The 27960-nt window shown below is 36.9% G+C and overlaps 1 protein-coding gene across 5 annotated transcripts; it reads left to right on the top strand.

Moving 5' to 3' along the window:
• Positions 1 to 37: 37 nt before the first annotated feature.
• RUFY2 (RUN and FYVE domain containing 2) lies at positions 38 to 27612 on the top strand. 5 transcript variants are annotated; one of them, XM_052798358.1, is made up of 18 exons: positions 38 to 128; positions 2995 to 3168; positions 3665 to 3782; positions 5279 to 5380; positions 6715 to 6838; positions 8947 to 9008; positions 9605 to 9670; positions 11476 to 11542; positions 12746 to 12847; positions 13599 to 13715; positions 14397 to 14564; positions 16082 to 16179; positions 20180 to 20299; positions 22107 to 22236; positions 22822 to 22916; positions 23981 to 24029; positions 24987 to 25064; positions 25895 to 27612. In XM_052798358.1, exons 1-18 carry the CDS (start codon positions 125 to 127, stop codon positions 26036 to 26038), a joined length of 1818 nt encoding a protein of 605 aa, XP_052654318.1. In that variant the 5' UTR covers positions 38 to 124; the 3' UTR covers positions 26039 to 27612. The 5 variants fall into 5 exon arrangements, with proteins under 5 accessions (XP_052654318.1, XP_052654317.1, XP_052654322.1 ...); XM_052798357.1 differs by having other exon boundaries at positions 11473 to 11542; XM_052798360.1 differs by lacking the exon at positions 38 to 128 and adding an exon at positions 532 to 550 and having other exon boundaries at positions 11473 to 11542.
• The last annotated feature ends 348 nt before the right edge of the window (positions 27613 to 27960 follow it).

Genomic DNA, 27960 nt, shown 5'->3' with positions numbered 1-27960 from the left:
TCCCGCCGCCGGGGGCGCCGTTGGCCGCGGGCTGAGGGGCCGGGCCCACGCCGCGGCGGGACGGGAGGAGCCGCAGGGGCCCGCAGGGAGCGGCTGAGGCGGCGGCGGCTCCTCCTCTCCAGCCATGGGTGAGCGGCGGCTGCGGGGACCGGGGCAGGGCTGGGGTGTGGGTGTGTGGGGAGCCGGGCCCAGCGGAGGGGGAGAAGGGCGCCTGCGGCGGCCGCCGCCCGTCAGCCGCCGGGGGGTAACGGCTGCGAGCCGCGTTGCGGCGGTGCCCGCACGGGCAGAAAATGTCCGCTGCGGCGGGAGAGGGGCTGGGGACGGCCCGCGGCCCCGGGGAGGGGGTGTGGGGGGTGGCAGTGGCAGTGGCGGCCTGGCGTTCGGGGGCGGCCTCCGGCCCCGCGGTCTGTCAGCCCGTGCGGGGGCCCGGGCGCTGGCGGGTCCCCCTCGGTCCCTCCCTCCCTGTGGCTGGGAGGTGCGGCCGGCGCTCATGGAAACCAGGTGGTGTGCCGGGGGACCGTGCTTTGGGAGGGCTGAGGGGTTTATGCCGGTGAGGAGGCTTTAGTGGAGGAAAATACTTGATTTCTGCTAGCTGTCGGGTGACTCAGGGAGTCCTCGTTCAGCTTGTAGCCGTAGCGACTACACGCTTGGGGTTTTCTTTTGGGTTGTGGTTGGTTTTTTTTTTCCTTCACAAATACTGTTTGCAGTAAGGGTTTTGCTGCTTATCCAAACGGGGAGAGGAATATTGTCTTTTTGGGCCAAGCCTTGCTAGTCAGACCCTGGTGAGGCTGGCGACATCAGTGCCACCTGCAAATAGTCCCTTCGGGGGCTGCTGCTTTGGGGTGGGAAGAGCCCTTCAGAGCCCTTTGCAGCTCATTTTGCTCCACGTATGGACAGTCTACCCCATGCAATCCCTGAGCAGCAGTTACTAGAAAACATGCCATGTGAAATTCTAAATTTTGATTTTTTTTTTTTTAAGAAGCAGGTGAAGAAAAATAGCTAGACTACAGGTAGACTACACTTTAAAACACACTTAAAATGCCTCAGAAAGACCAGGCAAGAGGGCTCTGACAATTAAAAGGGCAGTAGACATGGAAGGCTGTCTGTGGGGAGGATCAGCTCCAAAAGTCAAAATGAGGTCGCCTGAAAAAGGAATTTGCAAGATGTCTTTGGGGAAATAGACTGAATACGTGGGGAGGGAGAGCTATCCACCTGAAGTCTGAATCAAACAAGGCTTTTCTTACAATAACACTCATGTTTAGTGCTGTCAATAGCAAACCTAATAAAAAGGCAGAAGTCTGACATGAGCTTTAGCACCAGAAATGCTCTTCTTGTTGCAAGCCTCCATCTGTTCCAGACGAGGGTACTGATGCTGCTCTTGGTAGGGTTGGTTCGGTCCCCAGCGGCTGAGCAGTCAGGAAGTCAAGAGACAAACTAGTGAGCTGTGACTGCTAACTGGGTAAATCTTTGCCAGAGCACTGTCGCTCATTGTCTGCTATGTCTTCTAACATCTTCTAGTGTTTTCTGTTGAAGTAGCGGTAAATTGAGAGACTATAAAAGTAGTTTTTAAGGTTATCTCAGGTACATCATCTCAGTCGTCTTTTTTTCTAGAAAACTGAGATAGGTCATGTTGTATGGTAATGGGGTAGTTTGATATTTGACAGGCAGTTAGGAATACAGAATTCGAAAGTAATTTTCTAAGTTTCTGATATCTAATACATAAATACCTAAAGCTGTGGTTCAAGTGATTTGTGAGACAAGTCATTTCATTGCTGTTTGAGGAACTGAGAAAGTATCCATCTGTTAAAATGATTTGGGTTTTTTATGTTTTGGGTTTTAATGTGTAGAGTTCTTTATGCTTTCTGATATGCAAAGGGATACTCAATTTTGCATACTCAGATTTGCAGGGGAAGAAGCTCACATTTTTTCAGACACAAATCTGTATAGATATTGTGACATCTGTGTCTCAATGCCTTAAAAAAGATGATCTGTGTTCTTCATTTGTTTTTTACTTCATTTGTTAGATCTAGTTGCAAATAGCAGAAAACAGTACATCATCAACTTTTTTTGCTTCTTTCCGAGTTACATAAACAGAGAGTTGTTTTGTCTCTGTCTCAGTTTGGCAAAACAGAGGGTGGCCTGAATGTTTGAACTGCTTCATTACAAATGAAAATAAACTAAGAATCTCCTGAACGCTCTGGTTTCAGTAGTAGGAGCTCTGAGAAGAGGAACCATGTCCATTCTGTCAGATTAAGATTTTAAAAAGCTATGGGTTTTTTTACTGACTAGATTTAATCCCCAAATGTATTTTTGTAGTGTACGTTTTGTAAAGTTTACCAAAAACATTTTTAAGTTAAAGCAAAACCTTTAGTTCTTAAGCTTTCCTGTGTAGAAAATATTTTGTAGCTATATGAGAAACCGAAATTTAAGTATGTAATATGTAATATTTTCCTGAAACTGCCTCTGGTTTACTGGCTGAGACTACATACAGCCTAGGAAGGAAAGCATGTATTTATGTCACTGAAATTAAGACTACAGCGGAAAGTCATTATAAGAAGTATGATGTCTGTTTCTGTAGGTAGACTATAATACACCAAATAGATACTTACATTAATAGGAATGCTGCTTTGGTATCATGGTAAGAGCACTGATTGCTGTTATGCAGCAGAGCTTTTGAGTGCAGCATTGATGCCTGTGTTAATTTGCAGTTACCAACTGCTTTTGAGATGTACTGAGACAACACAGTACCTGAGAACTGACATTTCCAGCCTCGTTTTTTCATTCACTTATTAAAACGATATAAGATCTGTAAGGGTGTTTGTTGTAGTGGGTGGTTTTCTATAACATGGTGGTTTATAGCACTTAATAAATTATTCCTTTGAGTTTATCTAGATTAAGATAAGTTTCTCTTTGAACAAGGCGGCCATGAAGCATTTTATTATTTTGTGTCTCTTCTAAAACTTGAACCATAACTTACTTTCTTTATTGTCTTAGCTGTAAAGGACCCTACAGCTGTAGAAAGAGCAAATTTACTGAACATGGCTAAATTGAGTATCAAAGGACTCATTGAATCAGCTTTGAGCTTTGGTCGCACTCTGGATTCTGACTACCCACCTTTGCAGCAGTTCTTTGTTGTCATGGAGCACTGCCTGAAGCATGGCCTTAAAGGTGTGGTAATTGCTCTAGCTGCATATTTCTCGTCCCAAACGTGCCATTTTTCCTCTTTTCTTTCTTGAATGAGATAAAAATCAAAGTGTATTATGTTGCTTTAAGAAGTGAAGAAAATATGTAAATTGTCACCTTTTATAGTTAATAGTGTCATTATTAATACTTCACAACATGTATTTCCACAACTTTTTCTTTTGTATACTATTTGTTGTAAGTGGTCTAGGGATTACCACAACTGCATGTATGTATGTATGTAGCTTAATATTTTTAGCTAGTCATCCTTTTTACATTATTTTGTTCTAGCGCAGCAATTTTATGTTCACAGCAAAGTAATTCGGTAGATGGCTTTGGATACTGGTGAACTGACCAGTGTCGAAATTATCTGTTATCTGGAAGTCTAGGCTCAGCAGTTAACCATTTCGTCACACCAGCTATTTTGAAGAAAGCTACTCCAGTAAATTAAATTAATTCAGTTACTTAATTTTTCTTTTCCTAGTAAGAAAATCCTTTCTAAGTTACAATAAAACCATCTGGGGTCCTCTGGAACTTGTGGAGAAATTATATCCAGAAGCTGAGGAAATAGCAGCAAGTGTCAGAGATTTGCCTGGCCTTAAGTAAGTAGTATTGGTCAAATACAGCAAGAAAATAAAGGACCTGATGGAGAATCTACAGATGTCTCATGATTTCATTTGGTGTTAATCAAGCCTTTGAACAGCTAGCACATGTTATTGGGGAGAGCACAGGTGAATCTTGCTAGCTTTTCATGTTCTGCACAGAACAGCTAAAAATGTAGTATCTTTATGTTTTTTTCTGATGTTCCTTCTGAATGGTGGACAAAAAAGGTGCAAAAAGGAACAGGTTGTGTATCAAACAGTCTGCAGTTGAGAACTGGAGCAAACATGTGAGTCTAGTCAGCAAACGCTGTATAAAAACAACAGGTAACATACTGAAGAGGAAAGTATTAGGCAGCTTTTCAGGTTCTTGTGTGTAGGGTCCTCCTCAAATGTAAATTTATGCTGTGAACTACAATCTCCCATTCCTCTGCATTCTGCTTTTGTATTTAGCTTTATAATTGGCTGTACATTAAACTCCAAAAGGGTTTAGTTACATTGTGATTGGTATATGGCAGCATAAGGGTTATAATTTATAGCTTTAGACCTTGTCTAAAGCACATAGATATATAAATTATTATTTACTCTTGTGTCAGACCAGATGAAATAATACCCTTTGCCAAGTGTGTTACACTCTTCCTATCATGATATAGCATGTGGGTTTTGGGTTTTTTTTTTTGTTTGTTTTGGTTTGGTTTTTTTTTTTTTTGCATTTATTTGCTTACTACTTCTAAGTGTGCAAGCACTAGAAAAGGAGGATCTAAAGGTCCAGGTTTAATTTGTTGGATATTAATGTTTGCTGGTTACATACTTTTTCATGTTTTTTGAATTGTCTTTCTAAGATACCACTGAATTTGTAAACAAGTATGAGTTAAAGCTAGAATTCAGTACGTGTTTTGTAGACTGAGAGAGCAGGATTGGGAAGGCAAGCTTGTGTGATGAGTTGTAATGGACATTCCGTTACTTTTCTCACAATTCCTCTGAAGACTTTATAAGCAAGTTGCAGAAAGGAGTCTGAACTGTTGCAGACATTTTACTTCAGCTAGAAACAGGATTTCAAGATTATCTTTACAGGCACTGTCAGGTTAAGAAGAAGGTTGCACCACTCTTAAAAATTCTTTCCATGCTGCTAGCCACATACTGTGTGAGACCAAAGCACATTGAAATACAACAATGTGTAGAAAGTTGCATGTTTTCACTCTCTGAGTAAAACACTTAATTTTACTGGCAGGCTCTTGTGCTTTCTCTGTTCCTGTTCTTTCCAGGGTCTGCTCCCAAGCCCAGCTGAGTTGATGAAAATTGTTCTGATATTATCCTGAAGCTTAGAGTGAAAGCCTAGACATTGTGGCTTCCCAGACTGCATTGCTTAACTAATAGTTTAAAATACCCTTTCAGAAATACCAATTGCTCTACCAATAGACTGATAAGATGTTTAAGATGGTGAATTAATTGATATATTGTAGATTTGGGACTGTTTGTCTTCATGCCCTTTTTTTCAGAACACCACTGGGCCGTGCCCGGGCCTGGTTACGGTTAGCACTAATGCAGAAGAAAATGGCTGACTATCTTCGCTGTTTAATCATTCAGAGAGATCTTCTCAGGTAAACAATTAAGTAGATTTTGTTTATAATTTATTTTTAGAAGTTTAGTCTCTGCCCTCACCCCCCCAAATATTATTATTTCTATTTGCTACTTTTTAATGTGTCCTTAGTGTAGCAAGGTGTAGCTTCTGGCCTGTAGGCTTATTTCTTCCAGTCCTCAGGGTAGAGGGACCAAACACCGCTGCTTCATCAAGATTGAGGGCCAGCTGACGGGAGAGGGGCTGTTTCCTCCCCATCATGTAGGTCGACCTTCTGCAATGTGCCTGACTGTTCTTTCATAGATGAGGGTGATGGGGAAGGGCTCCTGCTGCATTCCTCTGCCATGCAGAATACAGACTAGAAACCTCTGTCTGGAGAGGAGATGAATTCACCCCTACCATATGCATGATTTCCTACTGAGCTACCATTGCACAGAGGACTATTGCCTTGAATTTTCCTTTCACAGTTGGAAAACCGGCATTGCTCTCTTCTAGTATAACTTCTCCTTTCTGATGGGATAGTTGAAGCACAAAGGGAACAAAAAACCTTGTCATCTTAATTTCAGTTCTATAACATATACATATTTCTAAGACTTTTCTTGTATGGCTAGATAATGCTGGTATGTCAGGATGACATTGGTGTTCAACAGCTATGGACTTTTCCATTGAAAGCACAGTTTGTTTCATAGAATCTAAAACTTTATTTAAAAAATGCAAGGAGGAGGAAGTAAATGTTGGTATTCTGTTGTTTAGTGGAGTGTTTTTAATTTAAAAACCTTTTTAGCATTTCAGCCCTTTCCGTTTCTCTTCTCTTCCCCATTTAATCTCTTACTTGGCTTCTTTAATTTCAAGCATGTGTTCATTAAAGTCCAGACCTTTTTTTCACACAAGGTAAATTTTTAACCATTCTTCTTTTGCATTCTCTAGTGTTTCTTAACAACATAAGAATTGTCTGACTCCAGTATGGCCAAACATCCATCCATCTGTTGCAGTATCCTATTCAAAAGTGGCTAATAGCAAGTCTATAAGGAAGAGCTTTTTTTTTTTTTTTTTTTTTTTTTTAAGACAAAATAATTCTTGCCCTGCAAATTTCCCAGCCCTCTAGCATCTTCTGGCTCAGATTTCTGGAGCCAAAGGTAGTATCTTTGTTTTTAATAGCCTCTGAAACAAACCATGCACTTTCAATTTTTAAATGTTTATGAGGTGAAAGTACAAGCAGACCCAGTTCATCTTTAAGGATGTTGGAGTAAGGCTAAAGTAAGAGAAACAGTTCAGATTTAGATGTCGCTTATTGTTGATTTATTGGATGTAAATATACTGAACATATCAATAAGATGCAATTTTCTTCTTTAACAGTGAATTTTATGAGTATCATGCACTAATGATGGAGGAAGAAGGAGCAGTTATTGTTGGGCTATTAGTTGGGTTAAATGTGATAGATGCTAACCTGTGTGTGAAGGGAGAGGACCTAGATTCACAAGTAAGTCAATACAGGTAAAGTAATGTACGTGCAATCCATAAGATTTTTATGCATAGTGAATTTTGTTACTATGGAGTTGTGACTTGTTAGAAATCTTACTAGCGACTGTTTAGGGCGTGATCCAGCTCCTGAATCAGTGGGGGCTGTTGCATTAACCTCAGTATCAGCTGGGTCAGACCTTTAGATGGTGATAATTGTCAGAGTGCAAGGGTAAAGTTTTATGCTTCGTCATCAAATAGATGCAATAGTAGCAATGCAGAGTGCTTTCCATATTAATTGAGTAACTCATCCTTTTCCTTTGCAGAAGTATAGTTCCATGATCAGTTTATCCCATTTGGTTCACTTATTGTTGTTCTGGAACATAACAGGAATGTTTCAAGGACCTGAAATGAAAACTTGCTTCATGTAGTGTAATAAAAGACCTTATAAGAGGGTGACTGCTTTCAGTCTGCAAAACAAGACTTGGAATTCTTCCTGTTTTGCAAAGTGTTTTGACTTTGAACTCTGATCCTTTCTGAGAAAATCTTTAGGGATTCTTTTTAAAGGCAGATGCACAAGTATTTATAAATAAATGTAGGCTGTGTGCAGTCCTGATTGTTTTTTTTTTTCCAGCTTCTTTGTGGAAAAAATCATAATAGTTTAAGTGATTATTGCTGTATTTCAGCATATATTCGATGAAAAAGCAATTTCTATGGCAAAGACAAGGTATAGCTAATTGGGTACGTGTGCTGTTGATTCATAGGGTTAACTTGTCTTTGATTGTTCATTCTAGTTACTAACTAATGTTTTAGGCACTGGTCTTGTGTACCAGAAGACATAACATTGAAAGTCCTGTAACTGTAGAAGACTTATCAATGTGCTCTTCTTAGTATTGAGAATTATGTGTTGTATTATAAATCACAAAATCTATTCTACACCTTTCCTATCTAGGTCACTTTGCTGTATGAAGGGAGGTAAAACTTGATTTGAGAAGGTAGTAGTGGCTGTCCAGATGAGATTTTAGAGTAATTCTATTTGTGAAGATTAGTATAAATAAGGCACCTTCTTAGGGAAGCCAGAAGCAAGTTGTATTGAGCAGAAAGAGAAACTTCTGAAGGATGATGGAAGTTGCATCTGGGAGTACAGTTTTGGTATGTTACAAGAATGCTATTCAATGGTGAAATGTGTGTATGCACACATGGAGAATTAAAACAAAGTAACTTTTGTAGAGATAACATTTTACTTTTTTATAGAGATATTATTTTGCTTTAATAAGCAAAATATGTTTTTTAAAAAGCTTTTGGAAAAGAGACTTTTTAGAAAAGATACGGAAAGAACAAGTAGAAGACCATCATGGGAAACTGATAGGACAGCATTGCATAAACAGAGGAAATGTTAGACTTAGCAAGTTACTTGTATTCAAGAGCTAAAGGCAGCTCAAGCAGGAAGCAGTAGATAGAGAAATTGAAATACTTTTGTGAAGAGGCTGCCAGAGACCAAAAAGGAAGGGTTTTGGTAAAGCAAAGGTGGTTAAATACGTTTGTTAAAGGTTTGTGAATAGAGTTGGAAGCATAACTCATGGTAATTTTATTTATAGTATATATGATTAAATTACAATTGAATAGAAAATAAATTAATTAGATTCAGATTTAGCAAGGTATAAAAAAATGAATGCAGTTGACTTGGCACACCTGGGAATCAGGAAGTATGGAGAGGTGGTATTATTTGGCAAGGAATATTGAAAAACTAAACATGGGGGAAACATCAGTTTGGGAGATGTGCTGTGATAGGAAATCATGTGAAACACTACAGATAAATTATGACAAGTCTGCTCAATCAGTGAAAGAAGTCATCTTTTCTTTGGGATTTGGTACCTGGCACATTGTTAATTTTGTTCAAAGGTAACATAATTCTAAATTCTAAAGGTAACAAATACATGAGACTACACTTGAAAAAAAATTGTGTTTAAAATGTTACAGTTCAGTTTTTTTGAGCTTCTGGCTGAAACCGGACCAATCTTAAAAAAGCTGATGTAACTGAGGTTTTAGTAATTATGTAGATGCAAGACCATGAATATTGACAGCAGTTACTTGTATGATATGAAACTGTGTACATTTGCTTTCCCCTAGGTTGGGGTGATTGATTTCTCTATGTATTTAAAGAGTGATGATGACCTTGGGGGTAAGGAAAGGTATGTCCTCACCAAATACCTCAGATTTTGCATGTTAACAAATGATTTCTTGACTGCTGGCCTATTCTTTGTAGAAATAAGTCAGGTTCCCTAAAGACAAACAGTCTTCTGATCTCACCATCTTGAGAAAAATGGCGCACTACATTGTTCTGTATTACTAGTTAGCTGGAAGAGTATTTGCACTCTGAAGCAAGCCTCAGCAACATCACCTACTTCCTTTACCTGATGGATAGTATTGGGGGATCGGAAGGTGGCAATGAAAAGGAACCTGCTAATCTTTAAGCCCTCAGCTTGGGATTTATTCAGTGTTTCAAAGAACCAGAGCTATAGCGGAGTAAATAAACATACTTTTTCTTTTGAGACTGTATATGTTCTTATGTTTCATGTAGAGAAATTGTTTGCAGTTAAAACATTGGGATTTTTTGTCTCTGATGTCACAACATGTAAGTTATTGACTTCATGATTGTGAGATGAAGTTACTTTCTTTTTGAAAAGCACAATTAAGATGGACATTTGCATATGATATATATATTTTTTCAGTACATAGTTCACTACAGCATTTTGTTAAAGCTAATTTTATTATGTGTTTGCTTTAGAAATGTACAGATTGCTGCAATTTTGGACCAAAAGAATTATGTTGAAGAACTAAACAGGCAACTGAAGTAAGTATTACTTTGAAGTATGCATGGCAGGCCAGGCTTACAGGTAATACACGTCTAATTCCTTTTGTACCACAGCTTTGTGAGAGAACTTCAGAGAAAGGCGTGCAAGTTCTTCATGTTTAGACTGAGGATGTAGTGAAGTTGGAAAGGATACACTCTTCTGGAGAGACTCAGGAAGTCTCAGTTTTCATGCTTTTGACAGTCAGAACCTTTATTCTTCAAAGAAATGAAAAACAGCAGGCCAAAACTGATCAAGGTCGTCATGATTCATAACTTCACAGGAATGAAAAGCTTGATCTGTATTTTAACGGCATTCTATTTAACAGTTTTCAAAACGTTTTATTGAGTGTTCTGGGTGAATCCACATGTTTTTGTTTCTTTTTCTTTCATAACATTTTAGTTTGTAGCTTTATTGTCTAGGACCAAAACTGAGTGAGTTCATTGCTTGCTGGAAACTACTTATACATTGTAGTTCCTGTAGAAACAGTTTTCAGGGAAGCAGCCTTTCCCCGTTACTTTGCTGGATGGTGCAAACCTAGTCCACTACTGTGTGTGTTACTGTACAAATAGAGGAACAGTGATTGTAATTCTCTGAGGAGTATTGTACGAAATTAAACAGTGTGAGGAGCTAAAAAAGAAAAAAAAACCAAAACGAACAACAGACCCACAAAGAACTTCTGTAGAATCTGTAGTATAGCTGATCTTCTTGATCCCTTTTTGAAATATAATCATATTTTTTCATTTTTAATGCTGGTAATCTTGATCATTAGTTACTATATGGCTACTCTTGGGGTAAAGATATTGATTTGAAATTGTGTCAGTCACCAAGCAGAAACCTTCAACAGGACAGAATAATTGAGTGCATCAAATATAAGCAAAATGAAAGTAAGTTGAGGAGGAAGGAACTATCGCAATTAAGAACAGTGGTGGTTGTGTGATGATAGCTGTCATAATTCAGGTGAGCCCCTGTGTATTGAGTATGTTCTTGTACAGTGCTTTATGCATGGAATTACTTGCAAACCAGTGGTTCAGCAACTCTCCTATTTTATTTCAGGTCAGCTGTTCCTTTCCACACTTCCTAAATTGCATCCTAAAATCCTCTACCTTGCCATTCTTAATGAACTGGTAACTTCTGAGGACACCAGAGTAGAAATAAGTGGAAACGTAAACAGTGTTACAGAATAGGGTTTTTTTTCTGTGTGTGAAGTGCAGCTTAAAAAAATGTGCTTACAGCAGAAATAGGCAATCAGTTAATGGAGAAGGCCTGAATGTAGTTTGATATGATAAAAACCCACAGAGTAGTAAAAGGGAATAAAATTCTGATGATACTTACAAATGAAGTCAAGAAGCATCAAGAAAGAGGTAGCCTGAGGATAAATCTCAAAAAATGTGGAGAAGCAAATAATTTTGTAAGAGAAATGGGTTTTAGAGGAAGAGAACTTGGGAGAATGGTTTCGTTATATGGAGAAAAAACCGCAAGAAGATTGTAAACTGTCTTTTAAGGGAACTCATTAAACGTTTGGATACAATATAGTTGTGAGGATAAAGGAAAGGGAGAATACATGTAAAGGCACACCCAACCAGGAGTTTAAGTGACAGGGATGACATTGGGAGGTGGAAAGAAGCATATAAATGTTCAACAAAGGAGACTAATTTTCTTATATTTAGGAAAACCTCAAATAACAGGAGCAGACCTTTTAGCACTGAACCATTAATCCTTGTACCTTGCATTAAAGCTTTTGAGCTTGGTTGAATGAGTTTTGATGTAATTTTGAATAATGTTTTTTCTTTTTCCCTTTCAGTAGCACAGTTAGCAGTCTACATGCAAGAGTTGATTCACTAGAGAAATCAAACACTAAACTGATCGAAGAGGTATTATTTTCTTTTAGTAATGTATAATAGATATTATTTACTCTCAAACACTATATTTCTAAGTATACTTACATTATTTTAATGTACATAACTTCAGTATAATACGTTCAGATACCTTTATTTTGGCTTGAAGAGAAGGTGTAGTAGCTGCAGGGATTTGAAGTCAGCTTGTCTAGGTGGCCTGCAGCATCAGTAAATTAATTCTGTAGAACATCGCTATTTCCCACTTTGGACAAAACCAGAAGAGAAGCCTTTCTTAATGCCAGCTGTCAGTCTGATTTTGTGCAGATGACTAGTCCATAATGGATGACACCACTACAGAAAGTAGTTCACCAAGCAATTTCTGTTACCATTCTCAGCTTTAGCCAAAGGATTGTTTCTTGCTTATATATCATTTTTAGACATGTCTAGCTCTAGTTTTGTATTTATATCCTATATTTCCGGTTATCTTTGATGCTTGACTAGATTCCAATATTTTTAGCTTTGTAAGAGAGAGCACAATTTTTTTTTTAATCTGAGCTGCTTGAGAAATAGTTAATGAAGTGGAAAATTGAGATGTCTAAATTCAGCTATTGAAGGGATAGCTAGCTCACTCTGGGTATTAATGTATCCAGATAGAAGGAAAGCATTTTTTCTGAGTGTTAATTCTCAGAGTATTCTCGTTCCTTTACAAGCCTTCAGCCCAACTGTCTACCTGTTTTGATCAGCTGGTTTATAATCCTGACATTAAGGTGTATAATGTAGGGCCCAGTTATAATGTTTCCTCTTTTGTAAATATGTTTTCTTTTCATCTGGGAGAGGTTTTCTTATGAAAATTGCTCCATATGGTATGTTAAGATGTCTGAGAAAGAACAAAACTGGATATATTTGAATCCACGTAGAAAGAAAAAGTTTAGGATGAGGAAAGGGGATTGAGGGTCTCTAAGTCATAATGAAGCAATGAAAAGAAAGCATATTTTTTACCAGACATGAAATAATGAAGTATCTTGAATACACACTCTGTTGTGTAATGAAAGTGACTCATTACTAAACCCAGGAGCTTTACGTTTTCTTTAAAAACAGTTAAACCTCTGTTTGGTACAATGCGAGAATAGACCAGAGAATGTCTTGGTCTTGCATTCATCAGAACACATTTTTCTTCATTTTCACTCACAAAAGTGGTCACACTCCTTTTCCTTTTTTCTTTTTTTTTTTTCTTTTCAGTTAGCGATAGCCAAAAACAATATAATTAAACTTCAAGAAGAAAACCATCAATTAAGGAGTGAAAATACTCTTATTTTAATGAAAACACAGCATCATCTAGAGGTATGTTAGTTTTTTCACATTTAATGTAGTAATGTCGTGTGGTTCATTGTCATTCAAATGTTCTTATATCTCAACTTGAAGTCAGCAGTAGCTGGGCCAAATCTAAAACATCTTTTATTAGGGAAAGGACCTATTAAATCTGGGAAACTTTATAATGGCATGAATATATCAAAATTATAGGACACTAGATAGTTTTATAGCATTTTTCCTTGTATTCTTTCTATTTCCCTTCCTTTTTTCTTTAAACTGTAAGCTATATCTAAGAGCATTTAAGGCATTATTATCTGAAAATCTTGTCAAAATAGCATGCGTTTTAGTTGGCAAACTGTCTATTCAGACCTGTCTCATTATATGGAATGACAAATGGAGTAATCGTGTATACAATTGCTGAACATTTTTTTTTTTAAGCTGTGATTTGTAGCTCCTTATGTAACTTCTCGTATATGTTTTACAGGATAATTGGTAAAAGCACAGGTTAAGCAGATACTTGGATTGCTCAGTACTGCAATAGTTGTGTATTAGAGTGATTTACTGAAGGAGGACTGTACTGCAATGCAGATGTTTATTTTGCTAGTTTTACTCAATTTTCATTATAAAACTGATGACCACATAGCAGAAACAGCTCTTTCCATGTTTGTACTGTGCTTGGAGAATGTATTTTTAAGCTGCTTTTTTTTTTCCCCACAAGTGTTAAATTTATGCTATTAATTGCTAAACTTGTGATGAAGAAAGATTCTCTATATCTTTGTAGGCAACTAAAGTGGATGTTGAAGCAGAACTTCAGACATACAAACACTCTAGGCAGGGTTTAGATGAAATGTACAATGAAGCACGTAGACAGCTTCGAGAAGAATCACAACTTCGACAAGTAAGTGTTCTTTTCTAGGATTACACAGCACTTCTGGAAAAGATTATGCTTGAGAAAAGTCAGTATATAAATATTTCTAGTTTTGCTTTTGCTGAGCTTAGATGCTGCGTTTAATCGACTTTAATTGCCTTTTCTCTAACTGCGTGTAATAAAGGGTTTTTTAATGGAGCAATCAATACATCATATTTCTGTAACAATGTTGCTAAAGCATAATAAAGAAAATACATTTTCTTTGAGAAATTTTTAGGTAAGTTGTTAGCGTTACTGTATGCTCTGTATGTATGCTGAATCTTTCTTGTAAAAATAGAAATCCTTTAGTTCTATTTTGGTAATTAATACTTAGGCAACTCTATGCAACACTGGCAGGGTAATTTCTTAATGTGAGTTGTCTTCTCCCAAAGTTAAAAAAAAAAAAATTGGTCACTAAGTACATGAGAGTGTAATGTTTATGTAGTGGATAATTTGCAAAATTAGAGAGGGGAAGAATTTCTGAAGTGGTGAAATAGGTGGTGCTGCAGCTCTGTTAGTGTTAGCTTTTGTCTATTTCAAAACAGAGATAAGATGTTGCATAATTATTCAAATATTCTGTGTTAGTGTTAGCTTTTGTCTTTTTCAGAACAGAGATAAGATGTTGCAGAATTATTTAAATATTCTGTGTTGCATTGTGTTTGTGTTTTATAGGATATGGAGAATGAGCTAGTGGTTCAAGTTAGTATGAAACATGAGATAGAACTTGCCATGAAGTTGCTGGAGAAGGACATCCATGAGAAGCAGGATACCCTCATAGGTCTTCGACAGCAGCTTGATGAAGTTAAAGCAATTAACATGGAAATGTACCAAAAGCTGCAGGTAAAGGAACAATCTTTAACAAAACTGATGAAATGACTTTGGTGTGAGAGATGCATTACCATTTTTAGTTAAATACTGCTCTTTCCTTAATTTTTGGTTCCTTTCCGCTTCTTAGGCCAGCTTGTCGTTTTGGAACATTACTGATATAAGCATGATTTCACACAAAGAAGTTCTTAAGGTAGTCACTTAACGTTAGGGTGTTTATACAAGAAAAGAGCATGAGAATAAGATCATAGCCTAAGAACATGCTATGTGGAATACAGAGAGTGATAGTATATCTAGTGATAATGGCACTTTTTACACCATCTTGGTATAAAAAAACAAGAGAATGTAGGCACATAGTGAGGTGTTAAAGAGGAGATCTGAACTTTCAAAGTAAGGAAAGGCATTTGGAAAACAAGGTTGTGTTAAATGGAAAAAGCTAATTACAGTTGTGGTTTGTTTTTTTTTAATCTATTAACAAATTAAGAAAATCTGTAACAATGCAATGCTGCTTTGGGAGATTGTGGATCTTGGAGACCCAACATGCAGTTAACAAATGACCAAACACCAGGGAAGTTTAGCAGTGAATTATTTATGCAGAACATAAATTTGATTTATGGAATAAATTATCAAAAAAAGCACAAAAACCCAGCCAAATCTGTGGCAGGATGATGGGAAAAATAAGGGTACTGCAGAGAGATAATTGAGATGATGGACAAAGGATGCTACTTTTCCACCTGCAACTGTGAGTACACTGGACAAGAGGAAGAGAAATAGAAATAGAGCTGGAAAGAAAAATAAGAAGAGAATGTTGTTCAGTATGTTAGGATCTGTAGGGTTTGTTTTTTCTTTTAAAGCTGTGCTTCTGGGGACTGTGGGTAACACTGATTTCACTTAATGACATTCAGATCCACTTCCTGGGCAGAGTAAAACAGTTTAATCATGCCCAATCTCTGCTGTTTAGGGACCAGTTGATAGTGTTGATCTGTATAGCAAGAATAATGCTCTACATTTTATTTAGATCTTCAAGTTGCAGTTGAAACAGCTCTGCAAGCAATCAAAATTGTGATGTGTTAGTAAAATTCTTAAAAGATTTTTAGGTGCATGTGGTAGTTTGATAAGAGTTGGAGAACCTTAGTGATTTCCAGGACTAAGCATCTTAGTTCTGTATTGGTAAAGTTCTAATGGGCTACTTAAAAAGATGATCAGTGAATTTAAGTTGACTTGCAAAATGATTAACTAAGAAAGGAAACCAAAATGAAAATTTTTTTTTACTTATTACTTATTAAATATATAAATATAAATATAAATACTTATTAAATAGCATCTACAGTTGCAAAGTACAAAACTACAAATTTGCTAGGTATAAAATTTTAAGTACTGTCAACTACATTTTTAAAATGTTTAAATGTTTAAAAAGAATCAAAACCTGAAGCTGTTTTAACATTTTTCCCTTCACGTACTGAAGAAAAAAACCCCATGAGGTAACAGTGTAATATATACCTACTTCAGTTTTAATCTTTTTTGTAACACAGGTTTCTGAAGATGCTATGAAAGAAAAGAATGAAATAATTGGCCGATTAGAGGATAAGACCAATCAAATTAATGCAACTATGAAACAACTAGAACAAAGGTACAGGCCCATCTTTGTTTTTCTCCGTTCATGTCTCCATGCCCTTACATTTTACTACATTCCTACACAGTTGCCACTGAAATGTAACTTTCAACTAGAAAATTTAAAAAGAACCTTTCCGAAACTTTAACTAGTGCTTTACTGTTTGACTTTTTTTTCTCTTTTTAACAAATATACTTATTTTAAATACAAACTTAATCTCTCAGTTTTCTTCCTCCACCATCTTTCTTCTGCTACTAGGTTTTTGTGCTGATACCAAAAGTTGTTCTTTCAGCTGTTTCAAAATTCTGATTCATTATTACCTCTTTTTTTTTTCCCACCTGAATGAAATGCAATAGAAACCAAAGCATTAATCTTGCTTATACTTAAGCATGTGCTTAATATAAACATTTAATGCCTTCATGGATCACTGCTGTATTTGCTGAAGCTATTAAAATTGTTGTCCATTGTTTTGGAAGTACCATTATTTTCAATGACGCAATGAGTTTTTACACTGAAGGGTTGAAAAGTGAAAGACTAAAATTCCAGTATATAAATTTACATTATGGTTAGACTGCATGTATTACATAATATTAAAAATGTGATTCATATGTTTTAATTTAGTGGCCTGTATGCAACATTGATCTTTTTAATTGTAAAATATAACATATCCATAAGCCCTGTCATGTTGGTGTTTGACACGTCTTTTTTTTCATTTAAATCTGATTATGAAAAACATGGTTATGTATTAAAAAAATTAGTGACATGAATATTCTTTTATTGACATCCTTTTTTCCTCTTTTTTCTTTTTCTTTTTATCCTTTATCCCAATTTTTGTTTTTACTATTTTGCTGCCTTCATCTGTCTTTGATTTTTGTCCACTGCATTCATGAAGTGACAAAGATCTGTTAACTCAAACTAGGACTATTGCAATGTCATTCATCAAATGCGCCAGCAATGAAGCTCAGCACCAGTATAAACTTGTCAAAGATATATCATTCTGAAAGCTCCTCCAGATCTGTTGTGTTTAAATAATTACTGATAAAATACAACTTAAGAATTTTAAAATTACAACTTTAAATATAAAGTGGTATTAGAAATCCTGCACTGTAACTGATCGTAGCTGGGTTCTATTTTATTTTCTGAAAGAACATCATCTCCGATCTCACTTTACCCCTCTTAAAAAAAAAAAAAAAGGAAAAAAAAAAGAAAAAAGTAAACTGCACTATTAGTAAGCAAATGTAAGCTAGTTTTCTAATGCTATTTAATCACTTCTTAATTGTCAAACAAAGTTTATTTTAAAAGGTTAGCTATCTTTACTTTGACTACATTTTTATGATATTTGTTTCTAATTAGTGAATTTTCCTATTCTTTATGGTACTAATAGATTTAAAAAGTAGCCCTTTTGACTAGTATTTCCATTCTCCCCTGCTTATTTCTTTCACTTTTAGGCTGTATTTATCCCAAAAGCATGCTGTCTGTTGGGTTTTTTGGTTGTAACTAGCACTGTTTTCTTAAAAAGTGACAGGAGTTTGGGGGAAGGGGGGTTGAGTGCTATATCAAAACAATATATTTAAAAAAGGAGGGTGGTGTCAACATATATGTCCAGTTTGTACAGTGGAAGAATTACAGGTTTGGGGGATAAAACAGCTAAAGCACAATTCCATTTTGCTGATGTGACGTGGGGTAAAATATTTTCATGGAGTTAAAATGTGTTTGGAGCTTGGACTTGGATGGGGCTCCAGACAGGAAGGACAGCACGCTTTCGCAAATTTTGTAGCTGTGACCCCTGCCTAGAACAGCTGCACTGTGATAGCTACAGTGGAAGCTGTAGTAATAAATAGGATTTACGTTTAGGCCCCAGATCCTGAACCTGTCTAACTTGTTTGTCAGCTAAGGATCTTGCCTCTCTGTGGCTACATAAACACTGTAATCATAACTCGTGGTTTTGCCCAACCCCTTTTTCCTCCCTTCACCCATCATTAGGCAGTCTTTACAACTCATATTTCTGCCTTGAGTTGCTGCTCGCCTGCACTGCAGAAATAAGAGAGTTTTAGCTGCTGACTGCCTTTGACGCGCTTCCCAATGTTTGCTTTCAAGTGTAGAGAAGAAGTTGACTGGGAGAAGAATCTTAGGGTCTTTTTAAGCAGAAGGGGATGTATTTGCAAAAGTGGGGGCAGGATGCAATAATACAGAAAGGGTTTCTACTACCCGATAACATATTACCTTATTCCTTGGTTTGGAATCAGAAAGAGCCTATAACATGGGCTGGCTACTAAAAAATAAATACGTATCTCCCATCCTCAAAGAAAACCTAAACCAGAAACACTGAATAGAACAACAGGTAGACCATAGCAGAAATGGGAGCGTTAACCATCTCACGGTCATCTATGCAAACAAGTATCTCCTTCAGTATCATCTGAATCGCAAATCCTGCTGCGAACTTGGTCCAGCTCAGCATTTGTCTGAATTACAGCAGTGCAGTTAGCCTCGGTGCTAGTCTAGAGGATCGTGCTGTAGCTTGGGTTGGCTAGCATGTTTCTTGGGTAGCAAGCTCCCTTTCTACCTTGGTTGTGGAAAATACACTCCGGTTCAATTTGTGATTTAGGGACAGTTTTAACTTGCTTTTGGTGTTATTGTCTTGTGTAGCTTCATTCAGCTGCCTCTGCCCAGTGAATTGACCCTGCCTTTTTCCAGTATTTTCCTTTCCATAGATGTTTTGGCCCTCTGTGCCACTACCATTGCAAATGTGACTGGGAACATTATTAAAACAACTGGTGTAGTTGAATGAGATAGTACACACACTTTATAAGGTAGTTTCATTCCAGTCTTTTTTCACTTGTTTACTGGCAGCTTTTGGAAACTCCTGCTGGTGCAACTTCATCAGTAGAAGCACAAATGTAGACATATTGCTGACTTAATTTCTTTTTAGTTGACATTGGGAGTTGTGAGTAACTCTGCATTCAGCTAGCTGCTGGGCAGTGAGAAATCAAGCACAGAGAGACAATATCACAGATGTCTCCCACCACTTACCTGAGAGGCCCTTGAAACAATTTTGTTAAACACGACACAGCAGGTGGGGACATTCAGTGGTATTTTACAGGCTTTTTTACTCTCCTGCCTTTTCATCAAGACAGGTGTAGCCATGATATAGCACAAGTTCCATTTTAGTAACTTGACTTTTGTTACATTACATCCATCTTTTTTGGACTGAAGAGGTGACCAAGCAGAGAGGAACAACAGTGAACTAATGGATTCCAAGGGGAGTGCTAGCTGAAGCATTAACAAACCCCTAGAATTCAGAAAAGAAAGATTAAATAAAAACCCCAATCCCTCATTTCCTGATTAATTGGTTTTATTTATTTTGGCTATAGTATAGAGCTATTTTAACCAATGTAAGAATGCATTATTTTTAATACAGATTATTTAAATTAATTTAATGATATGATGTAGTTGAGGTAGTTCTATAAATGTAGTGGGACCTGTCAGGGTGTGTCTTGTTGTATTAGGCTAGTTAAGTTTTTTTGCTGTCTGATTGCAGTGCTCTGTATTCAGCCTTATGCCTGAATTGTTTTGAGCTGCTTTTGCACAACACATGCTCTGCCCTGTCTTAATGGGTGATTAGTACAAGCCAAGTACTTTTACAGGATTTATTTGGGAGGGGGAAAAAAAAAAAGCTTCCAAAAATAACACATGAACATATGCTAGAGGAAAAAAAAAAGCATTAAGGTATATGCTTCAATTCTAAAATATGTATCCTCATGCTTTGGCATCTGTTATTCATGAGCATAAAATAAAACAGTGATTACTTACAGTGATTACTCTCTTACTGTATGAAAAAACAGGAGCTAGTTCTCTAGGCATTGTACGGATTTCTCGTTTGAGTTTGTGAGTTTCCCCCAAACTTTGTTTTTATTTAGAAATGTTTCTATTTCCCCATTTTTCTTTTATTTGTCTTCTTCACCCTCTACACCCTAGTTCTAGCTTCAGTTTTACCCAAAGTTGATTTGAATTACACCAGATTGCAGCAAGCAGAGAAGGCTCAAATGGAGGCTGAGGCCGAGGATGAGAAACTTAAACAGGAATATGTGAATAAATCTGAAAGTCTGCAGAAAGAATTCTCACAGAAGGAGAAACAGCTGTAAGTATATCTTTCCTTTTTGGAAAAATATACAGTAGTAAACATTCAATGTTGCAATATGTCCTGTGTCTTAATACAGGCTGGTTGTTGATAAATGGTTTTGAACAGAATGTAAATACTGAAGATCTTCATGTTACGTACTGGCAAGATGGAAGAAAAGACACCATTCCAAGAAAGTCAAACTACTTTTGGGTGCCTCTAAAATGGTGTGCAGCTTGAAAGGAGGGGAAAGAACAGCATTACTTTTTGTCAGAAAGTGCCAGCTTAATTCATGAGGAATTTATCATAAGTGGGGAAAAATACATAGTGTAGTAGTAGTAATAAGACACACTTTTAACAAAACCCACAAGTATGTAGCAGTATAAACTTAAACAAAAATGGCATAAGAATAGTTTAATTGATCAGGCTTATGAATAAGGTAGAAATGGTTTAACTTACCACTGTGCAGGAAGTAAAAAATAAAAATCCACTGGAGTCATAAATATTAAAAAGTAATATAACAGCCAACCCTCTAGTCTTTCTCCTGTTAAATCCTTCAGTACTGATTTAAATAAATATGTAATGTAAAAAGCTCCCTGTAAGGGCAGGTGTTCTCCCTGTTTGGAAGGATAACAAGTAAATTATTTAAGACAGTGCGAATCTGTGGCACGACAAGGATTGGTGCTTAAAAATTAGTGATTTCCAATCCAATTATTAGCCCACCCTGCCTTTCTTACAACTCTGAATGTTAATAAACTTGTTTAACTGTCATGACAAATGTTCGCTTTACTACCACAGTCATCTTTGCAGATTTTGGCAAAAGAACAGTTCAGACCCCAGCCTTAGAATTCTGCAATTCTGAAACCTCAAGGTCATGTTCACTTCTGATCTTTTCCAGCCAGATGCTGAGGTAGTGTCCCAAAATGTAAGTCTTTCCTTTAAAAATGGTTTTGGTTTTAAAACAGGAAAATTAATGTGGATACAGGTTTTCCATCAAAAAACCTTGCATGACTACTCTCAGATTTTTTCCTCTCTTATTGTCTTGGCACAATTTAGATCTAGAAGGTTGAGCAGTGTACTTTCATCCTTTGGTTTCTCCGTAACATTCTAAACACCAACTCCTCCATGAAACTGATAGTGAAATTCCAGCTAGAGTGGATCTTCCATCAGAGTAGCCCTAATTCCTTTAGCTGGACTCCGGTTAAACTAATAGAATTTAGATCCCTCTTTATGTTGACCCTCAGCTATGTAGAAAGCTCAATAAAAAGAGTAAAGTCCTTCCTCCTTTATTTTCAATTCTGTTCAAAATGCCATAAGCCTTAGTCTAAAGTCTAGAAGAGTCACATCTAAGGGTATAATATTAAATAACTTTTATGAGCACCAGAGATATATACAGTCATTGTCTGCACCACCAATGGCAGTATGGTTGGTTGGTTAGTTGGTTTATTTTAGAAACAAACTATGTAAGGTTAAGGGGGCTTTGCCTTATGCATGTTTTAAAAATACTTCAGAATTTTGTGGTTAATCTTCTCTTGCTTGTTTATTGCAAAGGTCAGCTCTTCAAAATTATGCCATATTCTTGGTCCTTTAAATACACTTCTTTTTAAAAGCATTTTCTGAGTGACAGTGTTTTGTTTTATTTATTATACCGATGTCTAAAATACTATGATATTGATACATTATTTCTGTTTTAGAAAATAAGTTGATAATTTGTTTATTATGATAATAGTATATTGCACCCAGAAATAAACTCATTTTTGTTTTTTAAAAATGATACTCTTGTGCACAGTGATTTTGTTTGGGTTTTTGTTTGTTTTGCATATTATAGGCTTCAGCTGGAAACAGATTTGAAGATAGAAAAAGAGTGGCGGCAAACCTTAGAGGATGATCTTCAAAAGGAAAAGGAAACTGTATCTCATCTGAGAATAGAGACCCAAGAAATAATTAACCTTAAAAAAGTAAATTCTGCAGTAAAACTTGACTAGTAGTTTAGAAGTTGACTGCAAAGTTAGTTATGGACTTAGACATGGTATTTTTAAGAATTTCTGCAAGTAGATAAGAAAGATTAGATTAATGTATTCTCACAAATAGATTAAGAAAAAAAATACCTTTTTTTAGTCCTCATTTAGTCCTCAGATCAGAACTCTGCTTTGAAGAAGGAAAAATGAAATCTTTGTTTTCCTTTCTCAGTTATATTGAAGACTGTCTTCTCATCATAGGCCAGAAAGTGCTTCAGCTTCTCTCTGACTTGGTATACATGGCTATATAATATTGTTATCTCTGCAATCAGTCATTATTATTTTCTTCCTGGAGAGGACTGCAGAAGCAAAAACGCTTCATCTCTTGGGGTCTAAGAGTTTAATCCTCACTTGTTGCTGTTTGAGTTGGATTTGGGAATCTTAATAGAGTGTGATGGATCATTCATTCACTTGGCTTTCTCAGTAAGATTAGATTTGGGTAGTAGTTTTATAGGCAGTAGGCAAATACAATTTTGAGAATAATTGGGGTTTTTTGGGTTTGTTTGTTTTGTTTTTTGTTTTAAGGAGTTCCTTAAACTTCAGGAAAAGAACAAGCAACTGAAAATGATATGTCAAGATCAAGAAGCTGCTCTCGAAGAACTGGCATCCAAGCTGAGCGAGTAATTTCCTTATTCATGATGACGATTATTTTTGTCAGATAAACTTGAATTAAGAAAAATAATAGGATGGTGGCCATGTGAATTAGACTGTATATGACAATATTACCTAACCAGTTATCAAAAAAGAAATATGTCTAGTCAGGTCAGGTCTGTTTATTTTTGGTTTTGCCTGGTGGGCTGGCTGTGAACTCATGGGTAGTTACAGTGCTCTGAACAGAAAATCCTAGTTTAAAAGGGCCAGGGGGCATTAGGAGTTGTTTTGCATTGAAAACAGTTGGCTAGTTTGCATGTTGTTGCATTCCCAAAGAAGAAACCAAGTAGAAAACAGCTCTGGCTCCAGCAGGACAAGTGCTTATCTTTTTGTGAGCATGCATGTTCGTGGATTCCATTCTTTGAAGAGATGAAGATTCTCTGTATGACAGTCATAGGCCATTGTTGCTAAGTCTGTAGAGGATGTAAGGGATTAATTTACCAAAACCCCTTCAGACTCTAGTGAGCAATAAGCTCTGAGCACAGCTCTCATTATTGTTACGTGTTGTTAAAGTTTCATTTAATGATCTCTGTCTTGTAAGTAGTTTACTACTTCTAAGTAGTGTGGACTTTCATGCCCTACAGAATAACTTCACATATGTACTGTGACTCAGTCAACTCTGAGTGGGTTGGCACTGGATGGCTGTGGGGAGGCTGGTTTCTCCATAATGACATAATGTGGTCTTGTACAAGTCCAGAAGTTTAAATTCTGGTTTTGTACCAATGCTGTGTGCTAGCTTTAGGTATTTGCACAGAGCTATGCTGGTACAAATTTCTCTTATGCACATAACCCCAAGCAAGTTTACAGCCATTCAGAGGATTCTGAGCTCTTTGGAGAGAGCTTGTCTTTGTATAGTGCTTAGTACAGCAGGGCATGATACTGATTGCATCCCCTGGATGCTGCTGTAATATAAAATACTAACTAAAAGTTCAGAGTACTTTGCATATATTTTTTTAAGTACCTGCAACTTTTAAAGTTGTTAGGCCGTATCTGACAATATAGAAGTTTGAAATAGCATTATCTTATTCTTTAGATCAAAGCTGAAAATAGAAGACATAAAAGAAGCAAACAAAGCATTGCAGGTTAGTAGTATTTGGAGGGAAGAGAACCTTTTTTTTTTGGCTGTTCCCTTTAAAATATTTTGTAAGCTTGAGAAGACTTCTCTCCAACAGCAACTACTCAGGAGAGACTAATTGTATGAGTTTCTCCAGTGGGAGAGAACCACAGACTCCCTGTAACCTCACAGGAAAAAGATAACTCAGTTGATTTTGATTTTTCTTGCTTGATGTACAGCTATGCATTTTGACACTTTTCTTGCAATGGTACATCCTTCTATATTTTACAGAGTGTATCTGGGACAGAATATGTAACCAATTGAGCTTAAATTATATACTGCTTCTTAGTGATCAGTAAATATTTGATCATCCTAGGAATTAAGTAAACCTGTAGCACCAAAGCTGATAAAATGTGATCAGTAATGTCGAGAGGTTTGGAACTTTCTTAAAGATACGTAGGGAGCACTTGAGAGCAGAGATCTTGTCTGCACGTGTTTGAACACGTGGTATGTCACCTTGTGTATCATTTCAGTCCAAATAAAGGTGTCTGAAATGGTTTTGTTGAGCAAATTCCTGTTTTAATTAATTGGTTTAGACAGAAGGAAATTAACAGTTCTTGACACTGTCCTGTTTTTTTTTGCTTCCCTACATCTTGGGGACTGTTCCTATGTGGTGGGCAGGGAAATGGGCTTCAGCTCTGAGACTTTGATACCTTTCTGCTTTTCCCAGCTCAGCCATTGACCAGCTTTACTACCTCGAGCATGTTCTCTTTGCACCTATTCCTGCTCTGTCTTGTCTCATAAGGTTTTGCAGTGTTTTGGAGCAGTCTTGCACTGCTTTAGAGTGTCTTTGAGACACATTATACTGGTCTCAGAGCATTAAGCAATTCAGGCAGTAAATGTACTGCTATTGATTTGTCTTGTCCCCTGGAACTCAAAGTTTAACTTCATCAGATACATACAGTTATGATGATTTTCTCTCCAGGGCCAGGTTTGGTTGAAGGACAAAGAGGCTACGCATTGCAAGTTATGTGAAAAGGAGTTTTCTCTCTCCAAAAGGAAGGTAAAACTTTAATGAAATTTCTTCCAACTTGTTCACATGTATTACGAGAAAAACATTAATTATCTTAGAGGCGCAGTGTGAAATGTCAGTGCTCAGATGAATGCATGGTTATTTTTGAGATGTCTTTCTAGTTCTTCGATATGTACAATGCAGCTGGGCCCTAATTTCAAAAGAAACACTGCCTTTCGGTGAAGTGCCACAAAGGAATATACTTAATCATCTCAAATGCTTGTCAGCTCTGGCACTGTTACAATTTGACACGTGTGGAAGTCTTTTTATGGCATTTTTCATACAATAGACTAAGAAATTATGAGTTTATTGTCATTGTAAAGTAAAATGTGATGTTCATTTCCATGCTTTATTAATGTCTGCAGGAATCTTTTTTTACCTTTTTATGTTAAATCTCAATTAGCTACCTGACAGAATCATCCAGTGTCTTGAATATCATTGCTTATATTGTATTTTTATATAGCAGAGTATGTTCTTAATCCAGGGATTGAACGAAATCTGCAAAGCGTGTGTGTGCGCGCGCGCGTGTGTGTGTGTATATATATACACATATATAAAAACCCTAAAAATATATATGGTCCTGGACAGACCATCTAGCTAGCTATCTGCTGTGGTGAAATCCTACACCATGGTCTGTCTAGGATTGCATCATAGATTGGGATTTAGATGAATTATATTTTGAAAACTGATTCCATGCTCAGACCAAAGAATTGGAGGGAATCACATTTCAGATTGCTCTGTGTATATTGTTTATTGGTATCCAATTACCAAGTAGATTTCCATTGTAAATTTAAATTTTTAATCTTCTCCCCATTATTTAGCATCATTGTCGAAACTGTGGTGAGATCTTCTGTAACGCCTGTTCTGACAATGAACTGCCTCTGCCTTCTTCACCAAAGCCTGTTCGGGTCTGTGATTCCTGCCATGCAATACTTATACAGCGGTGCTCTTCTAATGTGCCATAAGATTATTTTACAAGATATTTATTACCTTTTGGTATTTAGCTAATCATGTTAAAAAAAAAAAAAACAAACCAAAAACCCAACAACTAAAGAATGTACAGCAGTATTTCCAGAATTTCAGGTAAGCAGTTTAGAGTTGCATTTTCAAGGTACCATGGAGGAGTTACTTGTCTGCTTCCTGTTGAAACAAGTAGAGCAAATGGGACCCAAATGTACAAAATGCGTGTCTTAAAAATACAGATGACAATGTTAGTCTAACAGATGGCTCAGAAGCTCTTTTGGAGGAAGCAGGGCAGTTTATAGAGGAGACTCAGTGTTAACATGTATTTGATGAGTATCTTAGTCGTTACGATGATCTTGGAAAAGGTGATAAACTTACCTGTTTTTACGGGTTAGTCTGCAACAAGTCCAACCTAATTCTGCTGCAGAATGCGCCTGTGATATTCTGTTGTGAAGCAAACCTGTGCAGTAGCTAGTTTTAAATTGTATTTTTAAAAAAGTAATGCAATTAATGCAGTGGTCCGATAAGTTATTGCCAAACACCATATTTGTTTACTTCCCCTCAATTATCAAGATTTGATACGTCCAAGAATATTGCACTGACAAGTCTGTTCTTTGTAGTCAGAGGTGTAAGGGGAGATTTTGTCAGACGGGTAACGAACAGTGCCTCTAGGCACTTCATGAAGGAAGGTGCGTTTTGCTGAATTATTAACTATTAATTTGACATATCCGTGTTTCCATGAAAAGAGAAATGTCCATCACAAAATTGTTGCCTGATGTTGTCTGTAACCTTGAACAAGTATCTTTGCATTATTTTCATGTAAGTCATGCTTTCAAGCTTGTACATGTAGTCACTGTACAGCTCTAGAAGCAGAGCAAATCTGCCACCAAGACAGACTAGGATTAAATATTGGGGATCGCATCCTTTCTGTGTTGGACAGGAATATTCTTTCTTATTTCGTCATCATCTTTCTCAAACTTTCAGAGTTTGTTCGTAAACTTCATTTTTTTTTCCAGAGCACTTTTGAGTACGTCTAGGTCTGACCACTCTTCACGCTGATGGTAACTTCTGCTGCAATGTAAATCCTTATTCTTCCCATAGGCAAATACAAATAAATCCTATGATAAATTGTCCTCACTTCTATGTCACTGCACTAGTACCAGTCTACCCTCTTCCCTTTAGCTGCTCATGCGATGGGGTTCAGCTGCGGCATCTACACACTCTGGTCAGCGCTGACGAGCCATCAGCAGAATTATTGGCCTGGTAGTTCCTTCAGCCATGGGCTTGGAATATTCTCGCTAACAGGAAAAGGGAGGCTTTGCAACAGGTCTTTTAATTGTTCTTGCACTTTGTGTAGCTTAGCTTTGTCTTTTGAGGATAGGTATTTAGTTAATATTCTAAAAGCTAATACAGCTGTTGTTTTTAACACCTCAATGTAGTTGCTTATGTAGCTTTTGTAAAGAAGAATGTTTTTAAAATTACCTGATGTAACTTTTTGTAAAATACAAAACAAATACTTGTAAATCTGTAAATAGCTTTTGGAAAAAAAATAAATTTAATTGATCTGCAACTTAAATATGGGAATAATGTCACTTTATTTAAATTTGTAATTCAGAGTATTTTGAGTATTTTCTTATGACTTGTTCAAGTTGCTTAGAAAGTCTTTGCATACGCTGGGGAGTGGGGAGCTACCGTGCTAATGACGTAACAGACCAAGTGCTGCTCATGTGCCTCCTGGAAGTATTCCGAGAGTATTTTCCAGTGGGCTTTACGTGGGACAGGTATGGATGCAGCAGGGTTTGATCTAGGATATAGATGATGCTGGTCTGTACTACTTTAACAAGTAACTTTTCAAAGTATGCAACTAAACAAAATTAATTTTAAAATGGGCCATCTTTTAAAGTAAGAATATAATGCATTTCCG

Source organism: Harpia harpyja, chromosome 10, assembly GCF_026419915.1.
Source record: "Harpia harpyja isolate bHarHar1 chromosome 10, bHarHar1 primary haplotype, whole genome shotgun sequence".
In the NCBI taxonomy this organism is placed as follows: domain Eukaryota; kingdom Metazoa; phylum Chordata; class Aves; order Accipitriformes; family Accipitridae; genus Harpia; species Harpia harpyja.
Note: the sequence above shows the minus strand (reverse complement) of the source record. Positions and strands in the feature narration are given on the sequence as shown.